The sequence below is a fragment of the Piliocolobus tephrosceles genome, chromosome 19 (genome assembly GCF_002776525.5).
Source record: "Piliocolobus tephrosceles isolate RC106 chromosome 19, ASM277652v3, whole genome shotgun sequence".
In the NCBI taxonomy this organism is placed as follows: domain Eukaryota; kingdom Metazoa; phylum Chordata; class Mammalia; order Primates; family Cercopithecidae; genus Piliocolobus; species Piliocolobus tephrosceles.
In genome coordinates this window covers 28,272,048-28,286,604 of record NC_045452.1, presented here as the reverse complement: position 1 = coordinate 28,286,604, position 14,557 = coordinate 28,272,048, and the positions used below count along the sequence as shown (strand labels likewise).

The 14,557-nt window shown below is 53.7% G+C and overlaps 1 protein-coding gene across 1 annotated transcript in view; it reads left to right on the top strand.

The window, feature by feature from the left end:
• Nucleotides 1-14,557, top strand: part of CELSR1 (cadherin EGF LAG seven-pass G-type receptor 1) — a 204,913-nt gene that overhangs the window by 147,572 nt on the left and 42,784 nt on the right. Inside the window, exons 10-17 of the mRNA XM_026447968.1 lie at nucleotides 4,705-4,890; nucleotides 5,979-6,092; nucleotides 6,779-6,953; nucleotides 7,851-7,992; nucleotides 10,330-10,450; nucleotides 12,815-12,998; nucleotides 13,345-13,446; nucleotides 14,158-14,252. Of these exons, the coding sequence (XP_026303753.1) occupies nucleotides 4,705-4,890; nucleotides 5,979-6,092; nucleotides 6,779-6,953; nucleotides 7,851-7,992; nucleotides 10,330-10,450; nucleotides 12,815-12,998; nucleotides 13,345-13,446; nucleotides 14,158-14,252 (1,119 nt within the window). The remainder of the gene's footprint in view (nucleotides 1-4,704; nucleotides 4,891-5,978; nucleotides 6,093-6,778; nucleotides 6,954-7,850; nucleotides 7,993-10,329; nucleotides 10,451-12,814; nucleotides 12,999-13,344; nucleotides 13,447-14,157; nucleotides 14,253-14,557) is intronic.

Below are 14,557 nucleotides of genomic sequence, written 5' to 3'. Positions count from 1 at the left end.
TCCCCCCAAACAAAAAACTCCCAAACTATCAATAGAGACCAAAAATTGAAATACAGTTTTAGTTACATAACCTTTACAACCGGTTAAAACCCGTATCCTATTTTCTCTCATGAATTTATCTTAGACTGATGTGATATTTAGAAGTAGATTTCTAGGTTAGCAAGCATGTAGCATGTTCTTTTCTTTTTTCTTTTGAGTTGGAGTCTCGCTCTGTCTCTCAGGCTGGAGTGCAGTAGTGCGATCTTTGCTCACTGCAACCTCTGCCTCCCAGTTTCAAGTGATTCTCCTGCCTCAGCCTCCCGAGTAGCTGGGATTACAGGTGTGTGCCACCACGCCCAGCTAATTTTTTTTTTTTTTTGAAACGGAGTCTCGCTCTGTCGCCCAGGCTGGAGTGCAGGGGCCGGATCTCGGCTCACTGCAAGCTCCGCCTCCCAGGTTTATGCCATTCTCCTCCCTCAACCTCCCGAGTAGCTGGGACTACAGGCGCCTGCCACCTCGCCCAGCTAGTTTTTTGTATTTTTTTAGTAGAGACAGGGTTTCACCATGTTAGTCAGGATGGTCTCGATCTCCTGACCTCGTGATCCGCCCGTCTCGGCCTCCTAAAGTGCTGGGATTACAGGCTTGAGCCACTGCGCCCGGCCCCCAGCTAATTTTTGTATTTTTAGTAGAGAGAGGTTTTCACAATATTGGCCAGGCTGGTCTGCAACTCCTGACCTCAGGTGATCTACCCGCCTCGATCTCCCAAAGTGCTGGTATTTCAGGCATGTGCCACTGCGCCCAGCCTCATGTAGCATTTTCTAGTAAATCATTTTGGTATTGTTTTTAGCATAATGGCAGGTCAAAGAACTTATACCATGTGGTTTCAGCTTCGAAATGTGGTTTACAGCCCAGATCTAGTCGTCTTTTTTTTTTTTCTTTTTGAGACAGAGTTTCATTCTGTCACCAGGCTAGAGTGCAGTGGTGCAATCTCAGCTCACTGCAGCCTCCACCTCCCAGGTTCAAGTGATTCTCCTGCCTCAACCTCCTGAATAGCTGGAATTGTAGGTGCCTGCTACCACATCCACATAATTTTTGTATTTTTAGTAGAGACGGGGTTTCACCATGTAGGCCATGCTGGTCTCGATCCCCTGACCTCAGGTGATCTGTCCGCCTTGGCCTCCCAAAGTGTTGGGATTACAGTCTGGAGCCACCGTGCCCGGCCTCTAGCCAGTTTTGTACACATACCACTATGTACTCTGCAGTTGTTATCCATAATGTTCTGTATATGTCAAGTAGGTAAAGTTTGTTGACTGTGGTATTCAAATATTCTTTATCATTATTGGTTTTAATTTTTTTTGTCTTTGTCTTCTCAATTATTGAGAGAAGTTAGTTATAAATCTCCTACCTTGACTGTAGATTTGTCTATTACTTCTCTTAGTAATCTTGATTTTTGCTATATAGATTTTGAGGCCAGGTTATTAGGTGCATACAAAGTTAGAGTTGATTTATCTTCAAATCAAATTGACTCGGTTATCATTATGAAATTCCTCTTTCTTCTGTAGTAAGGATTTCTGCCTTAAATCTACTTTGTCTCATATTAACATAGCTATACCATTTTTCTTTTGGTTGGTGTTTATATGATGTATTTTCTTCTATCCTTTTACTGTCAACATTTTCTGTATCCTTATATTTCAGGTAGAATATAAGCAGTGTGCTAATAGTTGTTTTTCTAAACTCTAGGCTATTTTTTTTCAGTTATCTTTAAGTATGAGCATCTTAGTTACAACCTTGTTTTCTGATTCTTCTTACATGTATTTAAACATGGCCATTTGACCCTTATCTCTGTAACACCTACACCCAGAAGTAAGTCTAATGGTCTCACGGAGTCTGTTTGCTTGAAAGTTTTGTGGTTCCCAGTGTTATTTTTGAGTCTGTGTCTGATGATTCTGTGGTCTGTTGCCACTCTTCCTTGCTTCTCTTGGTTTTCAAGTGTATTACCTTATATCCTCATATACTTGGTTGCTTTTTATTGAGTGCTAGACATTTTATTTAAAAACTAGAGAGCATTTGAAACTAGAATGGGGGCCAGGTGCAGTGGCTCATGCGTGTAATCCCAACACTTTGGGAGGCCAAGGCAGGCAGATCACCTGGGGTCAGGAGTTTGAGACCAACCTGACCAACATGGAGAAGCCATGTCTCTACTAAAAACATAAACAAATTAGCTGGGTGTGGTAGTGGGTGCCTGTAATCCCAGCTACTCGGGAGGCTGAGGAAGGAGAATCACTTGAACCTGGGAGGTGGAGTTTACAGTGAGCTGAGATTGTGCCATTGCATTCCAGCCTGGACAACAAGAATGGAACTCTGTCTCAAAACAAACAAACAAAAACAAAAACAAAAAATAACTACACACACAAAGAAAAAGAGAAACTAGAATGGGGATGTCATTATCTTCCATGTTTGCTTCTGGCAACCACTGGGAGCACTTGCCCTCCCAGAGCACTTGAATGCAGTCACAGACTTTTTTTTTTTTTTTTTTTTTTGTGGCACCGTCTGGCCCCCTCCCCCAGGGTGGAGTGCAGTGGCGTGATCTCTGCTCACTGCAACCCCTGCCTCCCGGGTTCAAGCAATTCTCCTGTCTCAGCCTCCCAAGTAGCTGGAACTACAGGCGCCTGCCACCACACCCAGCTAATTTTTTGTATTTTCGGTAGAGATGGGATTTCACCTTGTTGGTCAGGCTGGTCTCGAACTCCTGACCTCAGGTGATCCACCTGCCTCGGCCTCCCAAAGTCACAGACTTTAATGCAGTCACAGACTGAGATGGTTCAAAGCTGGGCTTCCAGTCCTGCGAGGGCAGGTCTTTTTCATTTTTTATTGTTAGTGTGAATCCCTCAGGGTTCCAGCCAGGAGCCAAGGAACAACCCTTGGCAGTCCGTGAACCCCCGTTTTTAATCCTCCAGCCCCGTGAACCTAGAAAGTTTTGAGGCATCCTGAGACTCCAGGTCACAGGTGACTGATGAGGCATGGCACCACCTGCTGACCGGGCTGAAGAGTGCCAAGGAGGGCACGGGTTTCAGGTACCTGCCAGCCGTGACCTGACTGCACGCTCAGCCTCCACTGTGTCTTCCAGAACCAGCTGACGGCCTTGCAGGGAAACACGCCACGCTATTTTGCAGATTCTGTCTTTTCCTTGGTCATGAGCCTGAAACTCTGTTTTGCCTGGAGCCACTTTAGTACCTTCAAACAGATATTCTTCAATATTTTGTCTCATGTTCGTAGGTGATTTCAAGAGGAGAGTTGGTCAAATTGCCAAGTCCTTTCTTAGGAGAACTAAGATTTTGACACTGTCCTTGGCCTACCTTATTTTACAATATGAGCATCTTAGGCCAGTTGCAATGCTGATTTTTGTTTTTTTCATGCATGTAATTAAACACAGAGGATTAAATCTTGTCTTATAAAGTATAATGTTTGCATCCAAAAATAGGAGCCCAGTCGTTACCTGAATCGAGCTGGTTCCCAATACTTAAAAGCCTAATGGGGCTTGGTCTTGGCCCTTCCCTTACTTGACCTCCATGAAGCGATGGATGCCTTTTCCCATAGAATAAGATAAGCAGTTCTGATGAGTGTTAACGGCAGCAGCAACAAAGAACAACTTTGCCTACTTTTTTTTTTTTTTTTTTTGAGACAAGGTCTCGCTCTGTCACCCAAACTGAAGTGTACAGTAGTGCTATCTTGGCTCACAGCAACCTCCACGTCTGGGCTTGAGTGATCCTCCCACCTCAGCCTCCCAAGTAACTGGGATTACAGGAACACACCACCATGCCCGGCTAATTTTTGAATTTTTAGTAGACATGAGGTTTTGCCATGTTTGCCAGGCTGGCCTTGACTTCCTGGCCTCAAGCAATCCGCCCGCCTTGACTTGCCAAAGTGCTGAAATTACAGGTGTGAGCCACCACACCCAGCCAGCTTTGTCTTAATTATTATTATTTTGAGACAGTCTCGCTCTTGTCTCCCAGGCTGGAGTGCAGTGATGCCATCTCAGCTCACTGCAACCTCTACCTCCCAGGTTCAAGTGATTCTGCTGCCTTAGCCTCCCAAGGAGCTGGACTTACAGGTGCCCGCCACCATGACTGGCTAATTTTAGTATTTTTAGTAGAGAAGGGGTGTCACCATGTTGGCTAGGCTGGTCTTGAACTCCTGATCTCAGGTGATCCGCCTGCTGCGGTCTCCCAAAGTGCTGGGATTAAAGGCCTGAGCCACCACAGACAGCCAACTTTGCCTATTTTTTTTTTTTTTTTCTTGATACCAAGTCTCATTCTGTCACCCAGGCTGGAGTGCAATGACACAATCTCAGCTCACTGCACCTCCACCTCCACCTCCCGGGTTCAAGCAGTTCTCCTGCCTCAGCCTCTGAGTAGCTGGGATTACAGGCACCCACCACCACACCTAGCTCATTTCTGTATTTTTAGTAAAGATGGGGTTTCACCATGTTGGCCAAGCTGGTCACGAACTTTTGACTTCAGGTGATCCACCCGCCTCAGCCTCCCAGAGTGCTGAGATTACAGGCCTGAGCCACCGCACCCGGCTAACTTGGCCTAAGTTTTAAACCCATCTTGTATCTGGTACCACAGCATCAGTCTCCCTTCACAACTTCCTTAAGTGACTGCAAAGCATTGTCTCATTCATTGTCATTGTACCAATCAGTTGGTGTGACTCTCCCTGCTCCAGATCCTGAACAACTACCTCCAGTTTGAGGTGTCCCATGGCCCCTCCGATGTGGAGTCCGTGATGCTGTCCGGGTTGCGGGTGACCGATGGGGAGTGGCACCACCTGCTCATCGAGCTGAAAAATGTTAAGGAGGACAGTGAGATGAAGCACCTGGTCACCATGACTTTGGATTATGGGATGGACCAGGTGAGCTGGTACCTGCACCTCCTCTGGGGATAGACCATCTGGCCCAGGGAAAAACAGAATGACCCCTTGATGTGCCAGGACCCGCCAGAGACCTTGTGGATTTGGGGAGGCACTTTCTGGGCCCCCGCAAGTGGGCATCTGTTCTGCCCTGTACTGAGGTCACTGGCATCTTCCTGACCTCCTTTACCCAGATGCCCTGCCCCCAGCAGTCAGCAGCTGACTTCCTCCAGCTGCATTTCTCAGCATGGTGCTGTTGGTGCCTTCAGCAGTGGTTTCTTATAGCAAAGCCATCTTGAGCAACGCCTGCAGGCTCAGCCCCGTGTCTTTAGGGTACTGAAGTAGCAATGCCAGGGCCCGTGCCCTCAGAGCATGGATGGGGAGCAAAACTGGGAGAGCAGTGAGACCCAGGTCCTGGACAGGCCTGTGAGACACCAGGGAGCCACACCTGTCCTAGCAGGCAGATGGCGTTATCCCAGACCATGTTCAGAACACTTACTGAACCAAACTGGGTTTCCACAGTTTGCAGGCAGGTAACTCCACATGTTGTCTGTGAAATGCCCACACACTTAAGGGGCTACCTGGGATTTCCAAGAGTTCTTGGAGCCAAGGCTCATCTTTCAACACAGACCTGGGAGTAAATAGGTGTGTTCCAGGCACCTGCTTTTCTGGGACTGGATCTCAGCCAAGACCCTCTTGGGTTCCCACGGTGTTAATGGGTGAAGGAATTTCCGTTCGCTGCTGTCTTCCTGATTCGCCAAACTCTCTGTCACAGTGTCTGTCACAGCGGGGCTGGTTTAGCGTTGTGCCCTTGACAGAGGCGGGACAGTTGCCCACGTTGACCCCACTGGCCGCTTCGGCTAGGCTGGGACATGGGCACCCATCCTCTGGCCTTGTCCCCTCGTCCTGATCATCACAGCCGGCCACGCTGTCCACCTGGGCCCAGCTCTCTCTTTGGAGGCCCAGATGTCCTCAGGCTCTGGGGAGCTTGTTGAAGCGACTGTTTAGGCTTCCAGCACATTCTTCAGGCTGGAAGATGTTTCTAGGGTGGTGGACTCTGCCCCCAGAGCTCCGCCCCTCTCTCCACACAGAACAGGGCAGATATCGGGGGCATGCTTCCCGGGCTGACAGTCAGGAGCGTGGTGGTCGGGGGCGCCTCTGAAGACAAGGTCTCTGTGCGCCGTGGATTCCGAGGCTGCATGCAGGTAGGTGGGGCGGTGGCGGTGGAGTGGGGGGGGCCTCCCTCACAGGTGACTCCGAGGCTGCCAGCACCACCGTTGGGGCCGTTGGTCACCCTGTTAGCTTTCAGTGAGTGAAGAATTTGTCTGACAGACATCCCCGCTTTAACAGCTCCTGTTTCCTCTTTAGACCCATCCTTCCCTGCGGTTCCCCTTGGCATCCTGGCCATCCCTGGCCCCCACAGCTCCCCACTGCCCCCCACTGCCATGCCAGCCACCTGCCCCTCTGCCTTTGTGAAGCGTCCTGAATCGAGCCCCTCGCTGCCGCCCCCACCCAGTCCGACCACAGACGTCACCCAAGTAGGCCCCGTGCCTGTCCCCTGGAGCCAGGGGTTCCAGCTACAGCCGAGGGAGCTGCTCTCAGAGTCGCTCAGCTCTCAGCCCCCTCGGCAGGGATGTCCACTCCTCACACTCCCACCACGCACCCCAGGAGATCGGGCCGGCGTGCCCCTGAGCTCCTCGCCCAGCCCTCCACTGCACTCCAGCCACCAGGCCATGGGGCGAGAGGAGCAGCCTTGCCCACTCCAGCTCTGCAGATAAATGAGGCGTCACAAATGAATGCCTCGCGAGGGACCAGAGAGGTCTCAGGGTGCCCTTAACCCCTACTTACCTTTCCGGGCTCCTGCAACCCCAATGCCCTTTCCTTAATGCAGGGAATGAGGATGGGGGGAACGCCCACCAACGTCGCCACTTTGAACATGAACAATGCGCTCAAGGTCAGGGTGAAGGACGGCTGTGATGTGGAGGACCCCTGTACCTCCAGCCCCTGTCCCCCCCACAGCCGCTGCCATGACGCCTGGGAGGACTACAGCTGCATCTGTGACAAAGGTGGGACCGCCCTCCCGGGGCCCTTCAGTGACAGGGAGGCCTCATGACTGAAACGCAGGAGGGGGGCTCGGTTTGGACGTTGGTGTCCCCAGCCGATTCCCTGTGGTTCCGTGGAGCCCTGAGCTTTATAACAAGTGGGCCCACCTAGAGAGAGACTCTGAGCCTCTTCCTTACTCGAGGCACAGGGTGCCCCAGGTGCTCTCCTCAGCACATGGGTGATCAGCAAAGAAATAATGAAAAGTAAGGCTGGGCGCAGTGGATCGCACCTGTAATCCCAGCACTTTGGGGGGCCAAAGTATGTGGGTCACTTGAGGCCAGGAATTCAAGACTAGTCAGGCAACGTGGTGAAACCCCATCTCTACCAAAAAAAAAGTTAGCCAGGCGCGGTGGCATGCACCTGTGGTCCCAGCTACGTGGGAGACTGAGGTGGGAGGATCACTTGAGCCTGTTAGGCAAAGCTTGTAGTGAGCTGAGATCGTGCCACTGCACTTCAGCCTGGGCAACAGAGCAAGACTCTGTCTCAATGAATGAATGAATGAATGAATGAATGAGTGAAAAGTACACATTAAGGAAATCCTCCCTTCAGGGTGGCCTCTGAGTTTTGAGGTGCTGAAGTCATCTGCTGGTGGCCATTCCTCATGTGTCCTGGGGCGGGCCTGGGCCCCGTGTTCCAAGGCTGTCAGCCTCCTTGGGGCAGCCGGGAAGGCCTTCCTCTCTGCATTCACCGAGTCTAACCCGCCTAACGCTGTGTTTTTGGGGACTCTGTGGCAGCCTTTCTCTTCCCTCTGCTGAGTACCAGGGAAAGTCAGATCTCGGGGAGACAGGTTGCTCCAGATACTTTAACGTGGAAGGTCTCATGGATTCTGGGTGGAGGTAATGCTGGCTCTGTCCTTGCAGGGTACCTTGGAATAAACTGTGTGGACGCCTGTCACCTGAACCCCTGTGAGAACATGGGGGCCTGCGTACGCTCCCCCGGCTCCCCGCAGGGCTACGTGTGCGAGTGCGGGCCCAGCCACTACGGGCCGTACTGCGAGAACAAGTAAGAGCAGCCCCGGGGACCTCCCTGTGCCTTCAGAGTCCACGTGGCTGTGTTCCCTCTTAAGTCAGTGTCTTCTCTTTCTTATTTTGACCCGAAGATATGTGTAATTCTGGATAACAGGGACATATTTTTTTTTCAAAATTGGCATGAATTAAATGATAGTTTTTTTTTTTTCTTTTTTTTTTTTTTGAGACAGACTTACTCTGTCATCCAGGCTGGAGGGCAATGGTGCGGTCTTGGCTCCCTGCAACCTCCGCCTCCTGGGCTCAAGCGATTCTCCTGCCTCAGCCTCCCAAGTAGCTGGTCCTACAGGTGCCTGCCACCACACCCAGCTAATGTTTTGTATTTTTAGTAGAGATGGGATTTCACCATATTGGTCAGGCTGGTCTCGAACTCCTGACCTCAGGAGATCCACCTGTCTCAGCCTCCTGAAGTACTGGGATTATGGGTGCGAGCCACCACGCCTGGGCAGTGAGAATCGATTTGGACATCTCATACTAACCCCATTGGATCTTGTGTCCACGCCAGAAACGTGCAATATGACTCACCTGGCATCCTCGCTGTGCCCAGAGCAAACAGACCCCATGAGATGTAGCGAGACGTGTGCGATTTATAGAGAATGCGTTCTCTCTCCAGTCGGTGGGGTTGAGGTCGTGTGTGATGAGTGTGGAGGTCCTGGTGTGGTTAGGACAGGCAGCAGCATGCTTTCTGGGCTCCCAGAGTGCCCTTTGCACAGGGATTGCTGGGCGCAGTGTGTAGTCGTTACAAGCGTCACTTTGTCCAAGGTGGAGCTGCTTGGTTCTTCATAAACCAGGGTTCTAGGCCGCCGTGGAGGTGATGCCCCCATGGCTCATTGTCCTCAGCTGCTGGTGGCCCTCAGGTGTGGGGACACCTGCTACGCTCTGTTCTTTGTCCACCTGAGCCTAGAGCAGGTGCTGTGATCCCGGCTGTGACCCCATGAGCGGGAAGCAGCCTGTTCCCTGGAGCTGGTGACCTCACGAGAAGATGGCACCACGTCATTCTTGGATACCAGCAAGATCTAATGCAAGGGAGAGCTTAGAGGAGGCGCCCTGGGAGTGGAGAGGGAGGTGGGAGCCAGTGAGGCTGAAGCCGGGGGGCTTTCTGGGAACGAAAGCAGCAGAGCCAAGCTGGAGAGGAGTAAGGGGATGAGGCTGGTCTAGGGAGGCCTGGGTGGGGACGGGGGTGGGCCCACAAGCCAGGAACAGAGCTTGGTGTGTGGAGGCCCTGGGGGCCCAGCACTAAAGTGGCAGAACCGGGTCTGGTCTTAAGGAACCCCCAGCTGCCGCATGGAGCACAGCTTGGAGCAGGGGGCTTGTGAAGAGGCTGATCCAGCGTCTCCATGCCCAGTGCTGCAGTCACCAGGGCTGCAGGGAGATGAAGGCTCTGGGGTCCCCACACTGCACATACACATCCATAAACCCCAGACTCTGTCTCTGGCCGGTTGTCTTTGTGACCCTGACTTGTACACAGTCCTTAATACTTGCTCATCAAGTGAGTGAATGCTAGAGGCTGGCAGCTGGGTAGAGGGAACTCGGTTAGCCAGGATGGGGAATGCAGGAGCCCGCAGGACACTCGGGCGGGGCCGTTGCAAGCAGGTGGGCCTCCAGGTGACCGCGCAGGTGCAGCCCCCGTCAGGAACAGGTAGGACGACTCAGGCACAGCAGCGGCCGGCACCTCTGAGGCCTGGCTCTGTCCCTGCAGTGTTGCTCGTCTTCAGTGTTTGCTGCTCTCCGCCGGGGGAGGCTCAGGGAGGCAGGACTGGCTTCCACTGGGTTCTGAGTGCATGGACGTGTGCTGCTGACCTAAGGGGCTCGCTACACCAGGGCACGGCTGCCTTGAGCATCTGTGGGGCTGGTGGCCAGGGGACCTGGGGGACAACAGAAGCTGCCAAACTCCCTGTTTAGGAGCTTCCCGCGGGCATCTCATGCTGGCACTCACCCCAAGTGCACTTTGAGAAGTTGTGCCAGGCAGCTGAGTTCAGTCTGCCTGTGTGGGGCTGCATCGTGAAAGGCCAGCCCTTGCAGTAGGGTTCCCTGTCATTAAGCCCCAGTGAGCCAGGCAGCATGTGGACGTGGGGCACACAGTGGACATAGATGCCGTCCCAGTCGCTTTGGGCATGGCGGATCTGTGGGTGGGGGGTGAGGTTGGCAGCCAGTAGAGGGGAGACTGAGGCCACGTAATGCGAAAGGGAAGCTCCCAGAGCTGGACCCAGCCAGGCCTCCTGGGCAGCCATCTCCACGCTGCCAGCGGGCCTTTTCTCGTTCCAGAAAGCACAGTTGCATAAACCTTCCAGCTGCCCTCTTATTTTCCCCACAGACTCGACCTTCCGTGCCCCAGAGGCTGGTGGGGGAACCCTGTCTGTGGACCCTGCCACTGTGCTGTCAGCAAAGGCTTTGATCCTGATTGTAATAAGACCAACGGCCGGTGCCAATGCAAGGTGAGGCCCAGCCCCCATGGTCCCTGCACGCCCACCCCAGGCCCTGAGCCCAGGGAGATGGCTGTGTGTGCTAACACACATGCACAGATGCCCCTACATACACACACGCCTACACAGCCTGCCTGTACACACCCTGCCTGTACACACCCCCTACATACACACACACCTACACACACCCTGCCTGTACACACACCTGCACACACACCTGTGCCCACTCACACATTTGTGTCCAGATGTAGTTTTGGTTTCCTTGCTGTTCCCCCGTGCTCTGTGACTACTCCATGGCTGTTTTCCACATGTAAACTATGGGTTCAGCCCTGCCAGCCCCCACCCGTGGAACAGCAATCCCTGCCTGCTCCCGGCCCACTGCCCATGGCTATGGGCAGCCAAATGGCTGGTTCATCTCTGGCACCACCCCGGCCCTCCTGGCCTCCTGGTTGGCCACTTTCCTGGTCTTTTTTTTTTTTTGAGATGGAGTCTCGCTGTGTCGCCCAGACTGGAGTGCAGTGGTACAATCTCGGCTCACTGCAGCCTCTGCCTCCCGGGTTCCAGCAATTCTTCTGCCTCAGCCTCCTGAGTAGCTGGGATTACAGGTGCGCACCACCACGCCCAGCTAATTTTTGTATTTTTAGCAGAGACAGGATTTCACCATGTTGGCCAGGCTGGTCTTGAACTCTTGACCTCAGGTGATCCACCCGCCTCAGCCTTCCAAAGTGCTGGGATTACAGGTGTGAGCCACCGCGCCTGGCCATTTTCCTGGTCTTTACCAAGCTGACGTCCCATGACGACAGCAGTTTTAAAATAGAAAGCGTCACTAAGTGCGTTATGCCCCACCCCCGTCCAGGGCTGTCCGTCCTGACCTGCGTGCAGCACGGAACTCACATCTCACGTCTCCAGATATGCACACGTGTTCTCAGTGCAGACTCTAGGGACCCCTCAGGATATATCACCTCCTTCAGGATCTTCGTGTACACCACAGCCATAGCACTCACAGTAACTTGAAATCCACATGTTAGGTCTGAGGGTAACAGGAGCCTGGGCAAGGGACATGAGCCTCCTGCAGATGCGGCCGGCCCTAGGAGGGAAGCTGGCATCAGGGTACCCTTGGATGCCATCCCGTGATGTCAGTAGTGTCCTGAGTGCCCGCAGTGGTTCCAACAGCAAGTGGGACTTGTGTCCTAAAAGGCTCAAATTAAACAGCTCTCCTGGGTCCGGGTTGGTCCACACACGTCACCAGATGGTGGTGGTGGCACAGTGGGTGGCAGAGCAGAGGGGACGTTGGAAGTGAGTTGGCGAAAACTTGCCTGTGATTTTTTTCTCATCCAAAGTTATAGGCAGGGTGTGGTGGCTCATGCTTGTAATCACAGCTACTCCGGAGGCCGAGGCAGGAGGGATTACTTGAGCCCAGGAATTCAAGACCACCCTGGGTAACATAGCGAGACTCCCATTTCTGCAAAAAATAAAAACATTAGCTGAGCGTGCTGGTGCATGCCTGTGATCCCAGCTACTCGGGAGGCTGAGGTGGGAGGATCACTTGAGTCCTGGAGGTTGAGGCTGCAGTGAGCTGTGATTGTACCACTGCATTCCAGCCTGGGCGACAGAGTGAGACCCCATCTCAAAAATATAGAAAAACAAAGTTATAGAAAATGTAATAAAAAAACATAAAGATCGCAGTCACCCCATGTCGCCTCCCAGCTGTGATTGTTAGTGTTTTAGCATCTCTTCTGGGCCTGCCGCTTACCACCATTTTACACACAGTTGGAGTCCCTGCCTGTCACACAAGTCTGAACGTTGCTCATAAGTCTCCCCAAGTCATGGCCTGCCCCATTTTCTGGGGCGGTGTTGGGGGGTTGCTACTTGGGCCTGGGGAGGTCCAGTGACCGGCCCAGGCAGTGTAGCCAGTAAATGGCAAGGGTCAGGCATGAACCCAGGACTTTCTGAACCCAAAGTACAAGCTCTTGATTGTCACCCTGACCCACCCAATGGTGGACGTTCAGGTGGCTTCTAATTTTTCCAAACAACTTTAAAAAATGCCCAAGGGCTATCCCCACGTGTAAGCCTCCATTTGGATCTCTGATTCTTTTTAGGACAAATACGGAGGTGCTCACTGCTGAGATTTGCTAAGACATGAGGGAGGGCATGCTTCCGGGAAGAACTGCTCTCCTGGGTCCGGCCTTGGGGGGCCCTGGGAGGCAGCCCCCGTTGGGTGTGGGATGTGGGCAGACAGTAGCCATGAGGGGTGAGAGGGCTGGCGGCCGACACATGCACCCAGGTGGGAGTCTGGACGTTGCTCGGGAAATACACTGCAAGGTAGGGCCTTTCCTGGGCATCTGAAGTCACAGGCCCTGCCTCTGGCTTTTGCAGGAGAATTACTATAAGCCCCCAGCCCAGGATACCTGTCTGCCCTGCGACTGCTTCCCCCATGGCTCCCACAGCCGCACTTGCGACATGGCCACCGGGCAGTGTGCCTGCAAGCCCGGCGTCATCGGCCGCCAGTGCAACCGCTGTGACAACCCGTTTGCCGAGGTCACCACATTCGGCTGTGAAGGTCTGCGTTGCTCCTTGACACCCTGCAGGTTACAGCACAGGGACAGGCTGCTGCCCTGGCGTGCATGTGTGTGCATACACGCCGGCTGTTTGGGGGAACCCTGGGCTCCCTTGTGTTCTGCTTTCTCTTGACCTTCTAGAAACCTGGTTCTGCGTGAGGGGGTGTGGGTCAGAGCCTGGTCACCCGCTCTCCAGCTCTGACATGGATGGGGGCAGGGGAGATGCTAGGGTTCGGTTTTTGGTGGGAGCAGGGCCTCTGCAGGGCGGTACAAACAGACAGTGGTGCCTGTTTGTGGTGGTGGGCACGGCATGCCCCGCTGAGCAGCCTTCTCTCCTCTCTACCCCAGTGATCTACAACGGCTGTCCCAAAGCGTTTGAGGCCGGCATCTGGTGGCCACAGACCAAGTTCGGGCAGCCGGCTGCGGTGCCGTGCCCCAAGGGATCCGTTGGTGAGTCCCTGGGGCCTGTGGCATCCACGGATAGGGAACTGAGGCACACGTCCTTGTGGGAGAGCCGGTCGAGATGTGGGGACTCACGGAATATTTCGTGCTGAAGAAACATCAGCAGGCAAAGTGCTGGGGAGAAATCAGATCACCTTTTCCCTACCCGTAACTACACAAAGCAGGCAGAGGATGGAACAGAAACATGAACAGCGTAGTGCATGTGGGGACGCCCGCCAGTCAGACCCAGCCAGTCCCTGCTCTGCCACTCAGGCTGGGGCACCTGGACAAATGGCTTCACTGTTTGTAGCATTGGATTTCCTCTGTGAAATGGGGACAGTGACTTTGTCCACGCTGTGAGGGGCGTCTGGGGAGTGCAGTGAGGCAAAGAAAGGCCTGGCCGAAACAGATTCCTGGCACGTGGGATCATGGCCGCCCGGCACATGGTGTTGCTGATTTCTTTCCTTGAGGGCTTGCTCGGAAGCGCTGGCTCCTGTTGGCTGGGCACCCGAAATGCCTGGTTGTCAGTGTCAGAGCAGCTTCGGCCATGGCCCTGACATGAAAGAGGGGCGCTGGTGTTGGCCTTCCGGCCCCCCCCCCGGGGTTCTCACCGCCACGCGGTGTTCTGGGTTTAAGTACATTCAGACTGGGGATTGAAATACACAAGCATTGATCAACAATTTGAGTTTCAGGCTTTGCACACCTGCTCTGCTTCCCTAGGAAATGCGGTCCGACACTGCAGCGGGGAGAAGGGCTGGCTGCCCCCAGAGCTCTTTAACTGCACTACCATCTCCTTCGTGGACCTCAGGGCCATGGTAGGGGTGCCTCAAGGATGCGTGTTCAGCCGGGGCACGTGTGTGTTCATGTGTGCATGCAAGGGTTTGTGTGGGCCGAGGCTCCTGGGCTGGGGAGGGTTGGGGCAGCTGTGGTGCCGCAGGGACAGCCCCACGGGCCCGCAGCCTGGAGCCAGCAGGTTCCTGTGGACTTGGGGGCACTCGCACCTCAGCCGGGCACCCCCACGTGCACTTCTGTCCCCCAGAGGACCCAGCTCTGTGTCTTTCGTTCTGAAAACGCAGGGTCCCTGCATTTGATTCCATTTGCCCCCGATCCCGCCCTATTT